This window comes from Salmo trutta, chromosome 26, assembly GCF_901001165.1.
Source record: "Salmo trutta chromosome 26, fSalTru1.1, whole genome shotgun sequence".
In the NCBI taxonomy this organism is placed as follows: domain Eukaryota; kingdom Metazoa; phylum Chordata; class Actinopteri; order Salmoniformes; family Salmonidae; genus Salmo; species Salmo trutta.
In genome coordinates this window covers 17,456,475-17,474,239 of record NC_042982.1, presented here as the reverse complement: position 1 = coordinate 17,474,239, position 17,765 = coordinate 17,456,475, and the positions used below count along the sequence as shown (strand labels likewise).

Sequence of the window (17,765 nt, the reverse complement as noted above, 5' to 3'; positions counted from 1 at the left end):
TTGATAGTACAAAGCACAGCCTTTAATATTATTGACCGTAACCTGTTGTTGAGAGAACGTATGTGTTATGGCTTTTCAACCTCTGCCAGATCGTGGATATAGACCTAATGTCAAACATGTAAAGTGTGGTGTACCACAGGGCAGCTCTCTAGGCCCTCTACTCTTTTATATTTTTACCAATGACCTGCCACTGGCATTAAACATGTGTGTCCATGTATGCTAATGATTCAACCATATACACATCAGCAAACACAGCTAATGAAGTCACTGAAACCCTTAACAAAGAGTTGCAGTCTGTTTTGGAATGGGTGGCCAGTAATAAACTGGTCCTGACCATCTCTAAAACTAAGAGCATTGTTTTTGGTACAAATCATTCCTGAAGTTCTAGACCTCAGCTGAATCTGGTAATGAATGGTGTGGCTACTGAACAAGTTGAGGAGACTAAATTCCTTGGTGTTACCTTAGATTGGAAACTGCCATGGTCAAAACATATAGATCCAATGCTTGTAAAGATGGGGAGAGGTCTGTCCGTAATAAAGAGATGCTCTGCTTTTTTTGATACCACACTCCACAAATCAATTCCTGCAGGCTCTAGTTTTATCTTATGTTGATTATTGTCCAGTCATATAGTCAAATGGTGCATAGAAGGACCTAGTTAATGTAGCGGCCCCAAAACAGAGCGGCATGTCATGCTCTTCATTGTATTTGTATTTATTATTGATCCCCATTAGCTGCTGCCAAAGCAGCAGCTACTCTTCCTGGGGTCCAGCAAAATTAAGGCAGTTTATACAATTTTAAAAACATTACAAAACATTCACAGATTTCACAACATACTGTGTGCCCTCAGACCCCTACTCCACCACTACCACATATTTACAGTACTAAATCCATGTGTATGTATAGTGCATATGTTATCGTCTGTGTGTGTGTGTATGCATGTGTCTGTGCCAATGTTTGTGTTGCTTCACAGTCCCCGCTGTTCCATAAGGTGTTTTTTTTATCTGTTAAAAAATATAATTTTACTGCTTGCGTCAGTTACTTGATGTGGAATAGAGTTCCATGTAGTCATGGCTCTATGTAGTACTCTATGCCTCCCATAGTCTGTTCTGGACTGTGAAGAGACCTCTTGTGGCATGTCTTGTTGGGTATGCATGGGTGTTCGAGCTGTGTGCCAGTAGTTTAGACAAACAGCTTGGTGCATTCAACATGTCAATACCTCTCATAAATAAAAGTAGTGATGAGTCAATCTCTCCTCCACTTTCAGCCAGGAGAGATTGACATATAAATATTAGCTCTCTGTGTACATCCAAGTCCTTTTTTGTGGCACCTGACCACACGACTGAACAGTAGTCAAGGTGCAATAAAACTAGGGCCTGTAGGACCTGCCTTGTTGATAGTGTTGTTAAGAAGGCAGAGCATCACTTTATTATAAACAGACTTGTCCCCATTTTAGCTACTACGGCATCAATATGTTTTGACCATGACAGTTTACAATCTAGGGTTACTCCAAGCAGTTTAGTCATCTCAACTTGCTCAATTTCCACATTATTTATTACAAGATTTAGTTGAGGGTTAGGGTTTAGTGAGTGTTTTGTTCCAAATACAATACTTTAAGTTGTAGAAATTTTTAGGGGTAACTTATTCCTTGCCACCCAATCTGAAACTAACTGCAGCTCTTTGTTGAGTGTTGCAGTCATTTCAGTCGCTGTAGTAGCTGACATGTATAATGTTGAGTCGTCTGCATACATAGACACTCTGGCTTTACTCAAAGTCAGTGGCATGTCGTTAGTAAAAAGTTTAAAAAACAAGGGGCCTAAACAGCTACCCTGGGGAATTCCTGATTCTAACTGGATTATATTTGAGAGTCTTCCATTAAAGAACACCCTCTGTGTTCTGTGAGACAAGTAACTCTTTATCCACATTATAGCAGGGTGTGTGAAGTCATAACACATACGTTTTTTCAGCAGCAGACTATGATCGATAATGTCAAAAGCTGCACTGAAGTCTAAGAAGACAGCCCCCAAAATCATTTTATCATAAATTTTTCTCAGCCAATCATCAGTTATTTGTGTAAGTGCTGTGCTTGTTGAGTGTCCTTCCCTATAAGCATGCTGAAATTCTGTTGTCAATTTGTTTACTGTGAAATAGCATTGTATCTGATCAAGTACAATTATTTTCCAGAAGGTTAGTAAGGGTTTGTAACAGGCTGATTGGTCGGCTATTTGAGCCAGTAAAGGGGGCTTTACTATTCTTGGGTAGCGGAATTACTTTAGCTTCCCTCCAGTCCTGAGGGCACACGCTCTCTAGTAGGCTTAAATTGAAGATGTGGCAAATAGGAGTGGCAATATCGTCTGCTATTATCCTCAGTAGTTTCCCATCCAGATTGTCAGACCCCGGTGGCTTGTCATTGTTGATAGACAACAATAATTTTTTCAACTCTTCCACACTGACTTTAAGGAATTCAAAAGTACAATTCTTGTCTTTCATAATTTGGTTCGATATACTTGGATGTGTAGTGTCAGTGTTTGTTGCTGGCATGTCATCCCTAAGTTTGCTTATCTTGCCAATGAAAAAGTAATTAAAGTAGTTTGCAATATCAGTGGGCTTTGTGAAGGAATGAGCCATCTGATTCAATGAATGAATTAGCTGAGTTGGCTTTTTTCCCAAAATTTCATTTAAGGTGCCCCAAAGCTTCTTTGTTTCATAGTGTAGTTTATTTGTATTTACTTTAGTCGCATTATTTATTTATTTTCAGAACGTTTGCCAATCAGTTGGGCTGCCAGACTACATTTTTCAAATCCTCATCAATCCAAGGGGATTTAACAGTCTTTAAAGTCATTTTCTTACTGGCTGCGTGGATTTGGATACTGCTTTAAAACAAACGTATGCAGCATTAGTAAGTTGATGATTTAATTCCTGTGCTGTTTGTAACTACCCTGGTAGGTTGACTGACAATCTGACCCAGGTTGCAGGCACTGGTTACAGTTTGAAGTTTTTTCTTAAGTGGGCAGCTTGATGATAGCCAGTCAATATTTAAATCACCCAGAAAATATACTTCTATGTTGATATCACATACATTATCAAGCATTTCACACATATTATCCTGACAGTGACTGTTAGTACTTCGTGGTCTATAGCAACTTCCCACAAGAATGGGCTTTAGGTGAGGCAGATTAACCTGTAGCCATATTACTTCAAAAGTATTTAACATTAGATTGTCTCTAAGCTTTACAGGAATGTGGTTCTGAATATAGAACGCAACACCGCCTCCGTTGGCATTTCTGTCTTTTCGGTAGATGTTATTATGTATTGCTACCACTGTATCATCAAAGGTATTATCTAAGTGAGTTTCAGAGATAGTCAGAATAGGAATGTCATCTGTTACAAGCAAGTTATTGACTTTATGAACCTTGTTCTTATGTTAATTCTTATGTTCTTATGTTATATGTTAATATGGGCTATTTTTAGCACTTTTCTGGGTTGCTTGATTGTTTTTAATTCTTTACTGGGAAGCTTATCAGAGGTAGACTTACTCATGTTATTTACATTGGAACTGATGTGCAGGGTGAGCTGCATAAAGTGGTCTTCCTACTATTGCACACCACCTCAGTGCTAACAGTGGAACTCTGGTTTATAGGCTCATGATCACTGCTTACAATAGCTGTAGGATAAACAGATGTATTCAGTGCAATTAGGGGTACATCAATTAAATTACTTACATTGTGTTTCCCAATGCCCCTAAGATCATGTACATTTGATGCAGCATTATGACGACTCATTGTCACAATGGTAGGGATTAACTGAGCTGGTCTTGGATCATTTACCAGTCATTGTTTCAATGCAGCCTTGAAATGTGTGGACAAGGTCCAGGAGCCAAGATGATGGACTCCTGTAGAGTATCTTCTGTTTCCAGGTGTCAAAGTTATCAATAAAAGTGACTCCAGCAGAGCTACAGTAGTCTTTTAGCCAGATGTGTAATGCCAGCAGTCTGCTGAATCTTTCACACCAGCGGCCCAACGATTGTACTGGACCTGAAATTATTGGCTGTCTTTCAATGCTAAAATCAGTTCATTTTCAAATGTTCCGAGCTAGGCCTCCTGATGTCGTTCTACCCCACATGGACTACGACAGTGTCAGCTCCCGGCATCTGTGGTAGAACAGTCGGAAGCAGCCTTGTTATGTCCTGTACTCGTGCTCCTGGGTAGCACAGGGTGTTTTCCTTCGGGACTGAGATGTTTCTCACCATAGAGCTGCCTATGATGACAGCTGATGATGTTGAATGGGCCGGTCTTCAGGCAGCCTCGCGGTCTGGTGAGGCTGGGAGCTCCGAGGATCTCTCTTGGCTAAGAGTTGAGGAAAGACTGACTGCATCACTTCTTGTTTTTATTTACATTTTACATTTACGTCATTTAGCAGACGCTCTTATCCAGAGCGACTTACAAATTGGTGCATTCACCTTATGATATCCAGTGTAACAACCACTTTACAATAGTACATCTATATCTTTTTTGGGGGGGGTGGGAGGGTAAGAAGGATTACTTTATCCGAAACAATGTGTTGAAAATTCTAAATTGTTTGCCTAGTCAATTTACACACAGCACTGACACACACACTTACCCTACCAGACAGGCCACCTTTTCACAGTTCCCAGGTCTAGAAAAAATTCTAGGAAATGTACAGTATTATACAAAGCAATGAGTGCATGGAACTCCCTTCCATCTTATACAGTGCAAGTAAACAGAAAATCTGGTTTCAAAAAACAAATAAAGCAACACCTCAAGGCACAACACCTCTCCCCATGTGACGTACTTGTTGTGTGTATGTACTGACATGTACAGTACCAGTCAAAAGTTTGGACACACCTACTCATTCAAGGGTTTTTCTTCATTGTTACTATTTTCTACATTGTAGAATAATTTTGAAGACATCAAAACTATGAAACAACACAAATGGAATCATGTAGTAACCAAAAAATTGTTAAACAAAAATCTAAATATATTTTAGATTTTAGATTCTTCAAAATAGCCACCCTTTGCCTTGATAACAGCATTGCACACATTGGAAATTTTTCAACCAGCTTCATGAGGTAATCACCTGGAGTGCATTTCAATTAACAGGTGTGCCTTGTTAAAAGTGAATTTGTGGAATTTCTTTCCTTCTAATGCATTTGAGCTAATCAGTTGTGTTGTGACAAGGTAGAGGTGGTATACAGAAGATAGCCTGATTTGGTAAAAGACCAAGTCCATATTATGGCATGAACAGCTCAAATAAGCAAAGAGATCTGACAGTCCATCATTACTTTAAGACATGAAAGTCAGTCAATGCAGAACATTTCAAGAACTTTGAAATTTTCTTCAAGTGCAGTCACAAAAACCATCAGGCGCTATGATGAAACTGGCTCTCATGAGGACAGCTCCTTCAAGTTGGATGGGTTCTTGCTGGTGTACAGCAATCTTTAAGTCATAGCACAGATTCTCAATTGGATTGAGGTCTGGGCTTTGACTAAGCCATTCCAAGACATTTAAATATTTCCTCTTAAACCACTCGAGTGTTGGTTTAGCAGTATGCTTAGGGTCATTGTCCTGCTGGAAGGTGAACCTCCATCCCAGTCTCAAATCTCTGGAAGACTGAAACAGGTTTTCCTCAAGAATTTCCCTATATTTAGCGCCATCCATCATTCCTTCCGTTCTGACCAGTTTACCAGTCCCTGCTGATGGAAAAATATCCCAACAGCATGATGCTGCCACCACCATGTTTTACTGTGGGGATGGTGTTCTCGGGGTGATGCGAGTTGTTGGGTTTGTGCCAGACATAGCGTTTTCCTTGATGGCCAAAAAGCTACATTTTATTCTCATCTGACCGGAGTACCTTCTTCCGTATGTTTGTGGAGTCTCCCACATGCCTTTTGGCGAACACCAAATGTGTTTGCTTATTTTTTTCTGGCAACTCTTCCATGAAGCCCAGCTCTGTAGAGGGTACGGCTTAAAGTGGTTCTATGGTCAGATACCCCAATCTCCGCTGTGGGGCTTTGCGGCTCCTTCAGGGTTATCTTTGGTCTCTTTGTTTCCTCTCTGATTAATGCCCTCCATGCCTGGTCCGTGAGTTTTGGTGGGCGACCCTCTCTTGGCAGGTTTGTTGTGGTGCCATATTCTTTCCATTTTTTAATAATGGATTTAATGGTGCTCCGTGGGATGTTCAAAGTTTTGGATATTTAGGATATTTTATTATCTGTACTCCACAAATTTGTCCCTGACCTGTTTGGAGAGCTCCTTGGTCTTCATGGTGCTGCTTGCTTGGTGGTGTCCCTTGCTTAGTGTGTTTCAGTGTTGCAGACTCTGGGGCCAGGTCTATATATACTGAGATCATGTGACAGATCATTTGACATTTAGATTGCACACAGGTGGACTTTATTTAACTAATTATGTGACTTCTGAAGGTAATTGGTTGCACCAGATCTTATTTAGTGGCTTCATAGCAAAGGGGGTGAATACATATGCATGCACCACTTTAACGTTTTTATTTTGGGGAATTTTTTTAAACAAGTAATTTTTTTTCATTTCACTTCACCAATTTCTACTATTTTGTGTATGTCCATTACATGAAATCCAAATAAACATCGATTTAAATTAAAGGTTGTAATGCAACACAATAGGAAAAACGCCAAGGGGGTGAATACTTTTGCAAGGCACTGTATAGACAACTGCTGCATACAGTCTGTGGAGCAATGGACTTCTGGAGAGACAAACACTCACAGAGATCATGCTGAAACTGAAGCAAGACAATGGATGTGACTGGAAAACAGCCCTAGATTGGGCTTTGATGGCAAAAAACTCAATGCACAATGTTTATGGCTACATCCCATACCAACTAGTGTTTGGGCAGAACCCTAATCTTCCCTCTGTACTGGTTGACAAGCCACCAGCACTAGAAGGGATCAGTGTGAGTGCATGGGTGGGACAGCACCTTTCAGCACTACATGCAGCGAGAAAAGCATTCACTGAAACAGAGTGTTCAGACAGAATTTGCAGGGCTCTGCGTAAACAGATAGAAAAATGGCACCGAAGAATATGGCTGACGTTTTACATTCTCCCAACCAATTGTGCTATTTTGTTATTTTTTGCATTTTCTGCAACTTACTTTTTTACTTTTGTGTACAGTCGTGGCCAAAAGTTTTGAGAATGACACAAATATTAATTTTCACAAAGTCTGCTGCCTCAGTTTGTATGATGGCAATTTGCATATACTCCAGAATGTTATGAAGAGTGATCAGATGAATTGCAATTAATTGCAAAATCCCTCTTTGCCATGCAAATGAACTGAATCCCCAATAAAACATTTCCACTGCATTTCAGCCCTGCTACAAAAGGACCAGCTGACATCATGTCAGTGATTCTCTCGTTAACACAGGTGTGAGTGTTGATGAGGACAAGGCTGGAGATCACACTGTCATGCTGATTGAGTTCGAATAACAGACTGGAAGTTTCAAAAGGAGGGTGGTGCTTGGAATCATTGTTCTTCCTCTGTCAAACATGGTTATCTGCAAGGAAACACATGCCATCATCATTGCTTTGCACAAAAAGGGCTTCACAGGCAAGGATATTGCTGCCAGTAAGATTGCACCTAAATCAACCGTTTATCGGATCATCAAGAACTTCAAGGAGAGCAGTTCAATTGTTGTGAAGAAGGCTTCAGGGCGCCCAAGAAAGTCCAGCAAGCGCCAGGACTGTCTCCTAAAGTTGATTCAGCTGCGGGATCGGGGCACCACCAGTACAGAGCTTGCTCAGGAATGGCAGCAGGCAGGTGTGAGTGCATCTGCACGAACAGTGAGGCGAAGACTTTTGGAGGATGGCCTGGTGTCAAGAAGGGCAGCAAAGAAGCCACTTCTCTCCAGGAAAAACATCAGGGACAGACTGATATTCTGCAAAAGGTACAGGGATTGGACTGCTGAGGACTGGGGTAAAGTCATTTTCTCTGATGAATCCCCTTTCCGATTGTTTGGTGCATCCGGAAAAAAGCTTGTCCGGAGAAGACAAGGTGAGCGCTACCATTTGTCCTGTGTCATGCCAACAGTAAAGCATCATGAGACCATTCATGTGTGGGGTTGCTTCTCAGCCAAGGGAGTGGGCTCACTCACAATTTTGCCTAAGAACACAGCCATGAATAAAGAATAGTACCAAAACATCCTCCGAGAGCAACTTCTCCCAACCATCCAGGAACAGTTTGGTGATGAACAATGCCTTTTCCAGCATGATGGAGCACCTTGCCATAAGGCAAAAGTGATAACTAAGTGGCTCTGGGAACAAAACATCGATATTTTGGGTCCATGGCCAGGAAACTCCCCAGACCTTAATTTCATTGAGAACTTGTGGTCAATCCTCGAGGCGGGTGGACAAACAAAAACCCATAAATTCTGACAAACTCCAAGCATTGATTATGCAGAATGGGCTGCCATCCATCAGGATGTGGCCCAGAAGTTAATTGACAGCATGCCAGGACAGATGGCAGAGGACTTGAAAAAGAAGGGTCAACACTGCAAATATTGACTCTTTGCATCAACTTCATGTAATTGTCAATAAAAGCCTTTGACACTTATGAAATGCTTGTAGTTATACTACAGTATTCCATAGTAACATCTGACAAAAATATCTAAAGACACTGAGGCAGCAGACTTTGTGTCATTCTCAAAACCTTTGGCCACGACTGTACATAATGTTGCTGCTACCGTCTCTTATGACCAAAAATAACTGTCACGCCCTGACCTTAGAGAGCCTTTTTATTTCTCTATTTTGTTAGGTCAGGGTGTGATTTTGGTGGGCATTCTAGTTTTTCTATTTCTTTGTTTGCCGGGTATGGTTCCCAATCAGAGGCAGCTGTCTATCGTTGTCTCTGATTGGGGATCATACTTAGGCAGCCTTTTTCCCACCTTAGTTTGTGGGATCTTGTTTGTGTGTAGTTGCTTTCTGCACTGCATATAGCTTTACGTTCGTTTTCGTATTTTGTTGTTTTTCCCGGTGTCATTGTTAATAAAGGAAAATGTACGTCTACCACGCTGCACCTTGGTCTCATTCAATTGACGAGCGTAACAATAACTTCTGGACATCAGAAAAGCGATTACTCACCGTGGACTTGAAGAAACTTTTTCCTTTAACGAGTCCGATGAGGATATCCTGCTTTCACTGGAACAGGCCCAGATCCACGGCTTTTGCTTGAAGAAAATACGCCGGAAAAGGGGATGCAGATCGAGGATCCTTCTGAGAATTCGGAGGCGAGCGAGTAAACTCTCAATGCCTTCCCTTCTTCTTGCTAACATGCAGACTTTGGGAAATAAAATTGATGACCTACTATTAAGATTATCCTACAAACAGGACATTAAAAACTGTAACATATTATGTTTCACCGAGATGTGGCTGGACGAAGATATGGACAACATAGAACTGGCAGGATTTTCCATGCACGGGCAGAACAGAGACGCTACCTCTGGGGGTGTGAGTCTTTTTGTCAATAACAGCTGGTGCGCGATGTCTAATATCAAAGAAGTCTCGAGGTATTGCTCGCCTGAAGTAGAGTACCTTATGATAAGCTTCAGATCACATTATCTACCAATAGATTTCTCATCTGTATTATTCGTAGCCGTCTATTTACCACCACAAAACGAAGCTGGCACTAAGACCGCTCTCAACCAACTCTATAAGGCCATAAGCAAAGAAGAAAATGCTCAGCCAGAAGCGGCGCTCCTAGTGGCCGGGGACTTTAATGCAGGCAAACTTAAATCAGTTTGACCCAATTTTTACCAGCATGTCACATGTGCAACCAGGGGGAAAAAAATCCTAGACCACCTTTACTCCACACACAGAGATGCATACAATGCTCTCCCCCACCCTCCATTTTGCAAATCTGACCATAATTCTATCCTCCTGATTCCGGCTTGCAAGCAAAAACTAAAGCAGGAAGTACCAGTGACTTGCTCAATGCGGAAGTGGTCAGATGACGCGGATGCTACACTACAGGACTGTTTTGCTAGCACAGACTGGAATATGTTCTGGGATTCATGCAATGGCATTGAGGAATACACCACCTCAGTCATCGGTTTCATCAATAAGTGCATCGATGACGTCGTCCCCACAGTGACTGTACGTACATATCCCAACCAGAAGCCATGGATTACAGGCAACATCCGCATCGAGCTAAAGGCTAGAGCTGCCGCTTTCAAGGAGCGGGAGACTAATCCGGACGCTTATAAGAAATCCCGCTATGCCCTCAGACGAACCATCAAACAAAGCGTCAATACAGGATTAAGATTGAATCCTACTACACCGGCTCTGATGCTCATTGGATTTGGCAGGGCCTGAAAACTATTACGGACTACAAAGAGAAACCCAGACGTGAGCTGCCCAGTGACGCAAGCCTACCAGACAAGCTAAATGCCTTTTATGCTCGCTTCGAGGCAAGCAACACTGAAGCATGCACAAGAGAACCAGCTGTTCTGGATGACTGTGTGCTAACGCTCTCTGTAGCCGATGTGAACAAAACCTTTAAACAGGTCAACATTCACAAAGCCGCTGGGCCAGACGGATTACCAGGACGTGTACTTAAAGCGCGGACCAACTGTCAAGTGTCTTCACTGACATTTTCAACCTCTCCCTGACCAAGTCTGTAGTACCTACATGTTTCAAGCAGATCACCATAGTCCCTGTGGCCAAGGAAGCAAAGGTAACCTGCCAAAATGATTACCGCCCGTGGCACTCACGTCGGTAGCCATGAAGTGCTTTGAAAGGCTGGTCATGGCTCACATCAACAGCATCCTCCCGGACACCCTAAACCCACTCCAATTCGCATACCGCCCCAACAGATCCACAGATGACGTAATCTCAATCGCACTCCACACTGCCCTTTCTCACCTGTACAAAAGGAACACCTATGTGAGAATTCTGTTCATTGACTACAGCTCAGCGTTCAACACCATAGTGCCTACGAAGCTCATCACTAAGCTAAGGACTCTGGAACTAAACACCTCCCTCTGCAACTGGATCCTGGACTTCCTGACGGGCCGCCCCCAGGTGGTAAGAGTAGGCAACAACACGTCTGCCACGCTGATCCTTAACACTTGGGCCCCTCAGGGGTGTGTACTTAGTCCCCTCCTGTATTCCCTGTTCACCCACGACTGCGTGGCCAAACACGACTCCAACACCCTAATTAAGTTTGCTGATGACACAACAGTGGTAGGCCTGATCACCGACAACGATGAGACGGCCTATAGGGAGGAGGTCAGAGAACTGGCAGTGTGGTGCCAGGACAACAACCTCTCCCTCAATGTGAGCAAGACAAAGGAGCTGATCGTGGACTACAGGAAAAGGTGGGCCGAACAAGCCCCCATTAATATCAATGGGACTGTAGTGGAGCGGGTCGAGAGTTTCAAGTTCCTTGGTATCCACATCACCAACGAACTATCATGGTCCAAACATACCAAGACAGTCGTGAAGAGGGCACAACAAAACCTTTTCTCCCTCAGGAGACTGAAAAGATTTGGCGTGGGTCTCCAGATCCTCAAAAGGTTCTACAGCTGCATCGTCGAGAGCATCCTGATCGGGTGCATCACCGCCTGGTATGGCAACTGCTCGGCAGCTGACTGTAAGGCGCTACAGAGGGTAGTGCGAGTGGCCCAGTACATCACTGTGGCCAAGCTTCCTGCCATCCAGGACCTATATAATAGGCGGTGTCAGATGAAAGCCCATAAAATTGTCAGAGACTCCAATCACCCAAGTTATAGACTGTTTTCAAGAGCGTCGAGTCTAGGACCAAAAGGCTCCTCAACAGCCAAGGATATGGACACTGAAACTGACACAGGAAATGGAGCAGAGAGCTTCAACCATGACACGGGTAATACTGTTGAGGTTTTAAATGAGGAAATCGTTCAACAACAGCCACATGTATTAAGACAAGATGGTGGTTCTAATCTGCAACTGGACAAACTGTTAAATACATGGACAGAGAAAGTGGTATTCCACACATAGCAACAGTCATTGGAAGAGCAGGAAAAGCCAAAGGAGTACTCTGAACCAGCTACACTTTCTGGTAAACAACAGGTCAGCTGACTCAGCTGTGTCAACAAGGTGGGTGTGTACCCTTAAATAATCCGTACCTGGAATGGTGCCAAAAGCACATTTAGTGGCTAGAGATTTTAAGGAGCTGGCTGCTAAAGAACTCCCAAAAGACTCACTGACATGCGCCTCAGAGTCACTCAGATTGCTGCTGACTGATCTGCCAGAAAAAATTGAAACTTCATTCCATAGACATCAAATCTGCATTTTTGCAGGGAACAGAGCTGTCAAGGGACACTCACAGCTGACCTCCGCCTGAAGCTAAGAGCGAAAGAACACTGTGGAAACTAAAAAAGTGTGTATAGCCTGGCAGATGCATCACTACTGGTACAACAAAGTCAAGGCAACAATGCTGAGTACAGGTGGAAAAATGTCACAAGTGGATCCTGCAGTCTTCTATTGGCTTGATCAAGACTGCAATGTGACTGGAGTACTTGCCTGTCATGTAGATGACTCTATCTGGGGTGGCTCACAGACCTTTGCTACTGTGATTCCACACCTCAAAGCTGTTTTCCAGGTCGGCCGTGAGGAGCATGATCGTTTTTGCTATGTTGGCATAGAGTTTATTACAGTTGACAGACCAATACTGATGCAGCAGGAGAACTATATCAAGAATCTTCAACCCATCCACACAGATTCTTCAAGAGCCGTACAAAGCAATTCCCCGCTCTGTGGAATTGAAGGTGATCAATTGAGGTCAAAGATGGGTCAAATTCTATGGGTTGCTCGACAGAGTAGACATGATGTAATGTTTGATGGCTGCAACTTGGCATCCAACACTAAACACCCCACTGTATAAAGCATTCAAGAGACAAACAAAGTTGTTCGTAAACTGAAATCACAACAAGTGACTCTAAAGTTTCAGCATGTTGGAAAATATGACTATCTTCAGTGATGCTTCCCTAGGGAACCTTACAGATGGAGGCACACAAGGTGGACATCTAATCATGTTAATGGATGAAAAGGAAGATTCTCACCATCTGTTGGCAGTCAGAAAGGATCAGAAGGGTAGTCCGAAGCACACTTGCTTGAGAAACCCTTGCTCTTGCGGATGGAATTGACAATGCCATCTTTCTGGCAACTCTGTTTTCAGAGCTTACCACTGGTGAGGCAAAACGGCACATTCTACCTGTAGTTTGTGTCACTGACAGCAACTCCCTAGTTGATGCTGTCAAGTCAACCAAGTTTGTCACAGAGAAAATACTTCGTCTTGAGATTAGCAGCATCAAGGAACTTATTCAAGCACAGAGAATCCAGCGAATTCTGTGGTCGGCCACAAAGGAACAGCTTGGTGACTGCCTGACTAAAAAGGGAGCATCCGGTCTTGTGCTCCTACAGGCAATCAGTAATGGAAAGTGGTAGCTTGAGTAATACAAATAAAAACTTTGTCACACAACCCATTTCTAATGGGTAATTTAAATAATCCTTGGGACATTTAATTATGTTGTTGATGTTTTATTTGTTTTTAAAGAAGGGTGGGAGATTGTTCAGTTCAGGTTTTAAGTATCCCTATATTTATGTTATTACCATGCTATCACTCTGTTATTAGTATGCCTGCACAGTAGTCTCACTGGAGATGGACCTGGCCTGAGTGTGATGGCAACTACAGTTACATATACTTATGTTGGAGTTGACATATACTTATGTTTACATATACTTATGTTGGTGTCATTAAAACTCGTTTTTCAACCACTCCACAAATGTCTTGTTAACAAGCTATAGTTTTGGCAAGTCGGTTTGTGCATGACACAAGTCATTTTTCCAACAATTGTTTACAGACAGATTATTTCACTTATAATTCACTGTATCACAATTCCAGTGGGTCAGAAGTTTACATACACTAAGTTGACTGTGCCGTTAAATAGCTTGGAAAATTCCAGAAAAGGATGTCATGGCTTTAGAAGCTTCTGATAGGCTAATTGACATCATTTGAGTCAATTGGAGGTGTACCTGTGGATGTATTTCAAGGCCTACCTTCAAACTCTGTGTCTCTTTGCTTGACATCATGGGAAAATCAAAGAAATCAGCCAAGACCTCCACAAGTCTGGTTCATCCTTGGGAGTAATTTCCAAACGCCTGAAGTTATCACGTTCATCTGTACAAACAATAGTACGCAAGTATAAACAACATGGGACCACGCAGCCATCATACCGCTCAGGAAGGAGACACGTTCTGTCTCCTAGAGATGAACGTACTTCGGTGCGAAAAGTGCAAATCAATCCCAGAAAAACAGCAAAGGATCTTGTGAAGATGCTGGAGGAAACGGGTACAAAAGTATCTATATCCACAGTAAAATGAGTCCTATATCGACATAACCTGAAAGGCCGCTCAGCAAGGAAGGAGCCACTGCTCCCAAACCGCCATAAAAAAGCCAGACTACGGTTTGCAACTGCACATGGGGACAACGATCGCATTGCAATCAGCACAGCAACTGAAATGAATGAGTAGCCAAGTGTATTGATAGGCCTGTGTTTTTATTATTAGCAGCTCATCTATATTAATATCGACGAATATTTCACTTTCTCTGGTCATAGGAACAACAACATGAATTTGTGCATGAGGGAAAAATAATGCAGTGCTTCTCGAGTTTCGCCCATCAGGTGGAAGACTGTCCCCTCTCTCTTGTCAGTCTCACCCTCCGCTACTCTCTCCCTTCCTCCACTGAGACCGACCATCAGTTGCAGGTACCATTAGTTGGGTAAAATAAAAAAGCTAATATTTAAATGCATGCTCAGCTTTGCCTCGCAAGGAATACAACAACTGAGCTATTTTGTTTATGTAGCTCGAGTTTTGAAATATAATGTGATCTGAGAAGAACCATACTGGCAGGCCAAGCTTAGCTAATATGCTGTGATAATGAATTAGGCCAACTGCACAGATGTCATCCCTACAGACCTGTTTTTATTAGGTTAATGATGCATAAGCTTACATTTTTTACTTTATGTTTAAAAAAAATAAGGCGTAGATCTCGACTTGCATTTTGACTCAGAAAAGGTTGGTGACCACTGGGCTAAAGGGTTTCTCCAGGGTCAGCTAGTTGTTTGTTTTATCTGAAGTTGGAATCACACCAGGGAGGATCATGGGAGTTTATTTCTTCCTCTCTGTGCCGAGGTCCTGACCTCATCACCACACCTCTGCACTGACACACACACACACACACCACTGAAATAACTGTTACAGCACCTCTCAACACCCGTGGCCTGCTGTTTATTTGGCTTGTATTACCTTTCCCCCTGAAGTCACACACACATACACAGTCCATTTACTCTCCTTACATTTCTCATCCCCTTGTTGATCCCACTACCTGCCATGTGTAATAAAACATGTAATAATGTAGTATAATAACGTGTAGAATAATGTGGTAATGCCTGTCTCCAACAGGAGTTGATTCCAGAGTTCTACTACCTGCCGGAGATGTTTGGTAACAGTAATGGTTACCACCTGGGCCAGCGGGAGGATGGCAAGATGGTGTGTGATGTAGAGCTGCCTCCCTGGGCCAACAAGCCTGAGGACTTTGTCAGGATCAACCGGATGGTGAGGACCTAAACATCTCTCCTCCTCTCCTTATCTCCCATCCTCTGCTCTGTTCCTCTACCTAACACGCTCCTCCCACCCTCTCCCCTCCTCTCCTCTCCTGGTTTTGACACCCTTGTCTTCTCCTCCGTTCTCTCATTTTGTACCACCCTCTCCTTTCCTCCTCTATCATCCCCTCTTCTTTCCTACCCCCCACCTCTCCCCTCTCCTCCTCCCTCTTCCCTCTCCCCCTCTCCTCCCCCTCACTCTGTGTGTCTGTGTGCACTGCTCGATACTAACACAATCTGCAGCTGACCCCGGTGATGTCACTAAAGGACGGGGCCGTAAGTGTCCCCTATAATGTTACCTAATGCTGGACTCATCAATCATCATTTAACTGCATGTGTGTGTGTGTGTGTGTGGCTGTGTGCTGTGTGTGTGTGTGTCAGCCCAGGACAACCCTGTTCTCCCTGCAGGCCCCTTTTGAGCAACACACACACACACACACACACACACACATACACACACACACACACACACACACACACACACACACACACACACACACACACACACACACACACACACACAGAGACAGAACGTGAGCTCTAGATGGGGGGTATGGGGTATGAACACACTTTACCTTTTCAGCAGGAGTGACAGAGCTGGGGGGAGGGAGGTAGGGGTGGTGATGGGAAGGGGCTGGGGTGGGGGTTAGCGGCGAGCAGAGGTGACCTTTCAGTAAGCTCAGCTCTCTTCTACTCCTCTGCTCTCTCCCTCTGCTCTCCTCCACTACTGCCTGGTCAGCTACATCTACATCAACCTAGCACACAGGGAGGAGGAGAGAGGTGGCGGGGTGGCACAGAGAGGAGGAGGGAGGTGGAGGGGTGGCACAGAGAGGAGGAGGGAGGTGGAGGGGTGGCACAGAGAGGAGGGAGGTGGAGGTGTGGTGCAGAGAGGAGGGAGGTGGAGGGGTGGCACAGAGAGGAGGAGGGAGGTGGAGGGGTGGCACAGAGAGGAGGGAGGTGGAGGTGTGGCACAGAGAGGAGGGAGGTGGAGGGGTGGCACAGAGAGGAGGAGGGAGGGGGAGGGGTGGCACAGAGAGGAGGGAGGTGGAGGTGTGGCACAGAGAGGAGGGAGGTGGAGGGGTGGCACAGAGAGGAGGGAGGTGGAGGGGTGGCACAGAGAGGAGGAGGGAGGTGGAGGGGTGGCACAGAGAGGAGGGAGGTGGAGGTGTGGCACAGAGAGGAGGGAGGTGGAGGGGTGGCACAGAGAGGAGGAGGGAGGGGGAGGGGTGGCACAGAGAGGAGGAGGGAGGGGGAGGGGTGGCACAGAGAGGAGGGAGGTGGAGGTGTGGCATAGAGAGGAGGGAGGGGGAGGGGTGGCACAGAGAGGAGGGAGGTGGAGGTGTGGCACAGAGAGGAGGGAGGTGGAGGGGTGGCACAGAGAGGAGGAGGGAGGGGGAGGGGTGGCACAGAGAGGAGGGAGGTGGAGGGCCAGGCCTCGGCAGTGGGGTGGGGGGGGGGGGTTGTTGCACAGTGTTCTTATCCTCTTATCTTGTAATATAGATATTAGCATACATGCGGAATCCATGGATGGATACCTAGAGAATCATCATCTTCACTCTCCGTCACTGTCCTCACTCATCCTGCTCTCAGATCTTATTATAGCGTTCTTCATTTTCTGCTTCCCTCTTACTTTACCTTTTATTCTCTCTCTTTCTCTCTCTCTCTTTCTCTCTCTCCCTCTCTCTCTCCTTCCCTCTCCCACCCACCCTCCCTCCACCCCTCCTCCTTCCATTTCCCATCTTTGCATGTGCCAGATTCAATCGTGGTGACATGCCCCATGGCTAGTTCAGCTCCCTCTGTGTTCAGCTCTGTCTGTGCGCTCTAGCTAGCTCCACTCTGTTGGTAGAGGCTGTTATTGTCCTGTGGGAGGGAGAATGTAAAGTCCTGCAGCATGTCTTTATGCATATCTGCTGCTAGAGTTGTAGTGTGCGACCACTGGGTCAACAATAACAACAATAATAACATAAGCACTATAAGTCTACCATAGTAATATAACACAACAGTAACACTGTCTACCATAGTGATGTAACACAACAGTAACACTGTCTACCATAGGGATGTAATGCAACAGTAACACTGTCTACCA

General features: G+C 44.2%; 1 protein-coding gene across 11 annotated transcripts in view; it reads left to right on the top strand.

Annotated features, from left to right (window-relative positions):
• LOC115163287 (neurobeachin) overlaps positions 1 to 17,765 on the top strand; it is a 284,645-nt gene that overhangs the window by 243,594 nt on the left and 23,286 nt on the right. For all 11 annotated transcript variants that reach the window (XM_029715046.1, XM_029715045.1, XM_029715035.1 and 8 more), the window contains one exon: positions 15,480 to 15,632. In XM_029715046.1, coding sequence (XP_029570906.1) covers positions 15,480 to 15,632 — 153 coding nt within the window. The remainder of the gene's footprint in view (positions 1 to 15,479; positions 15,633 to 17,765) is intronic.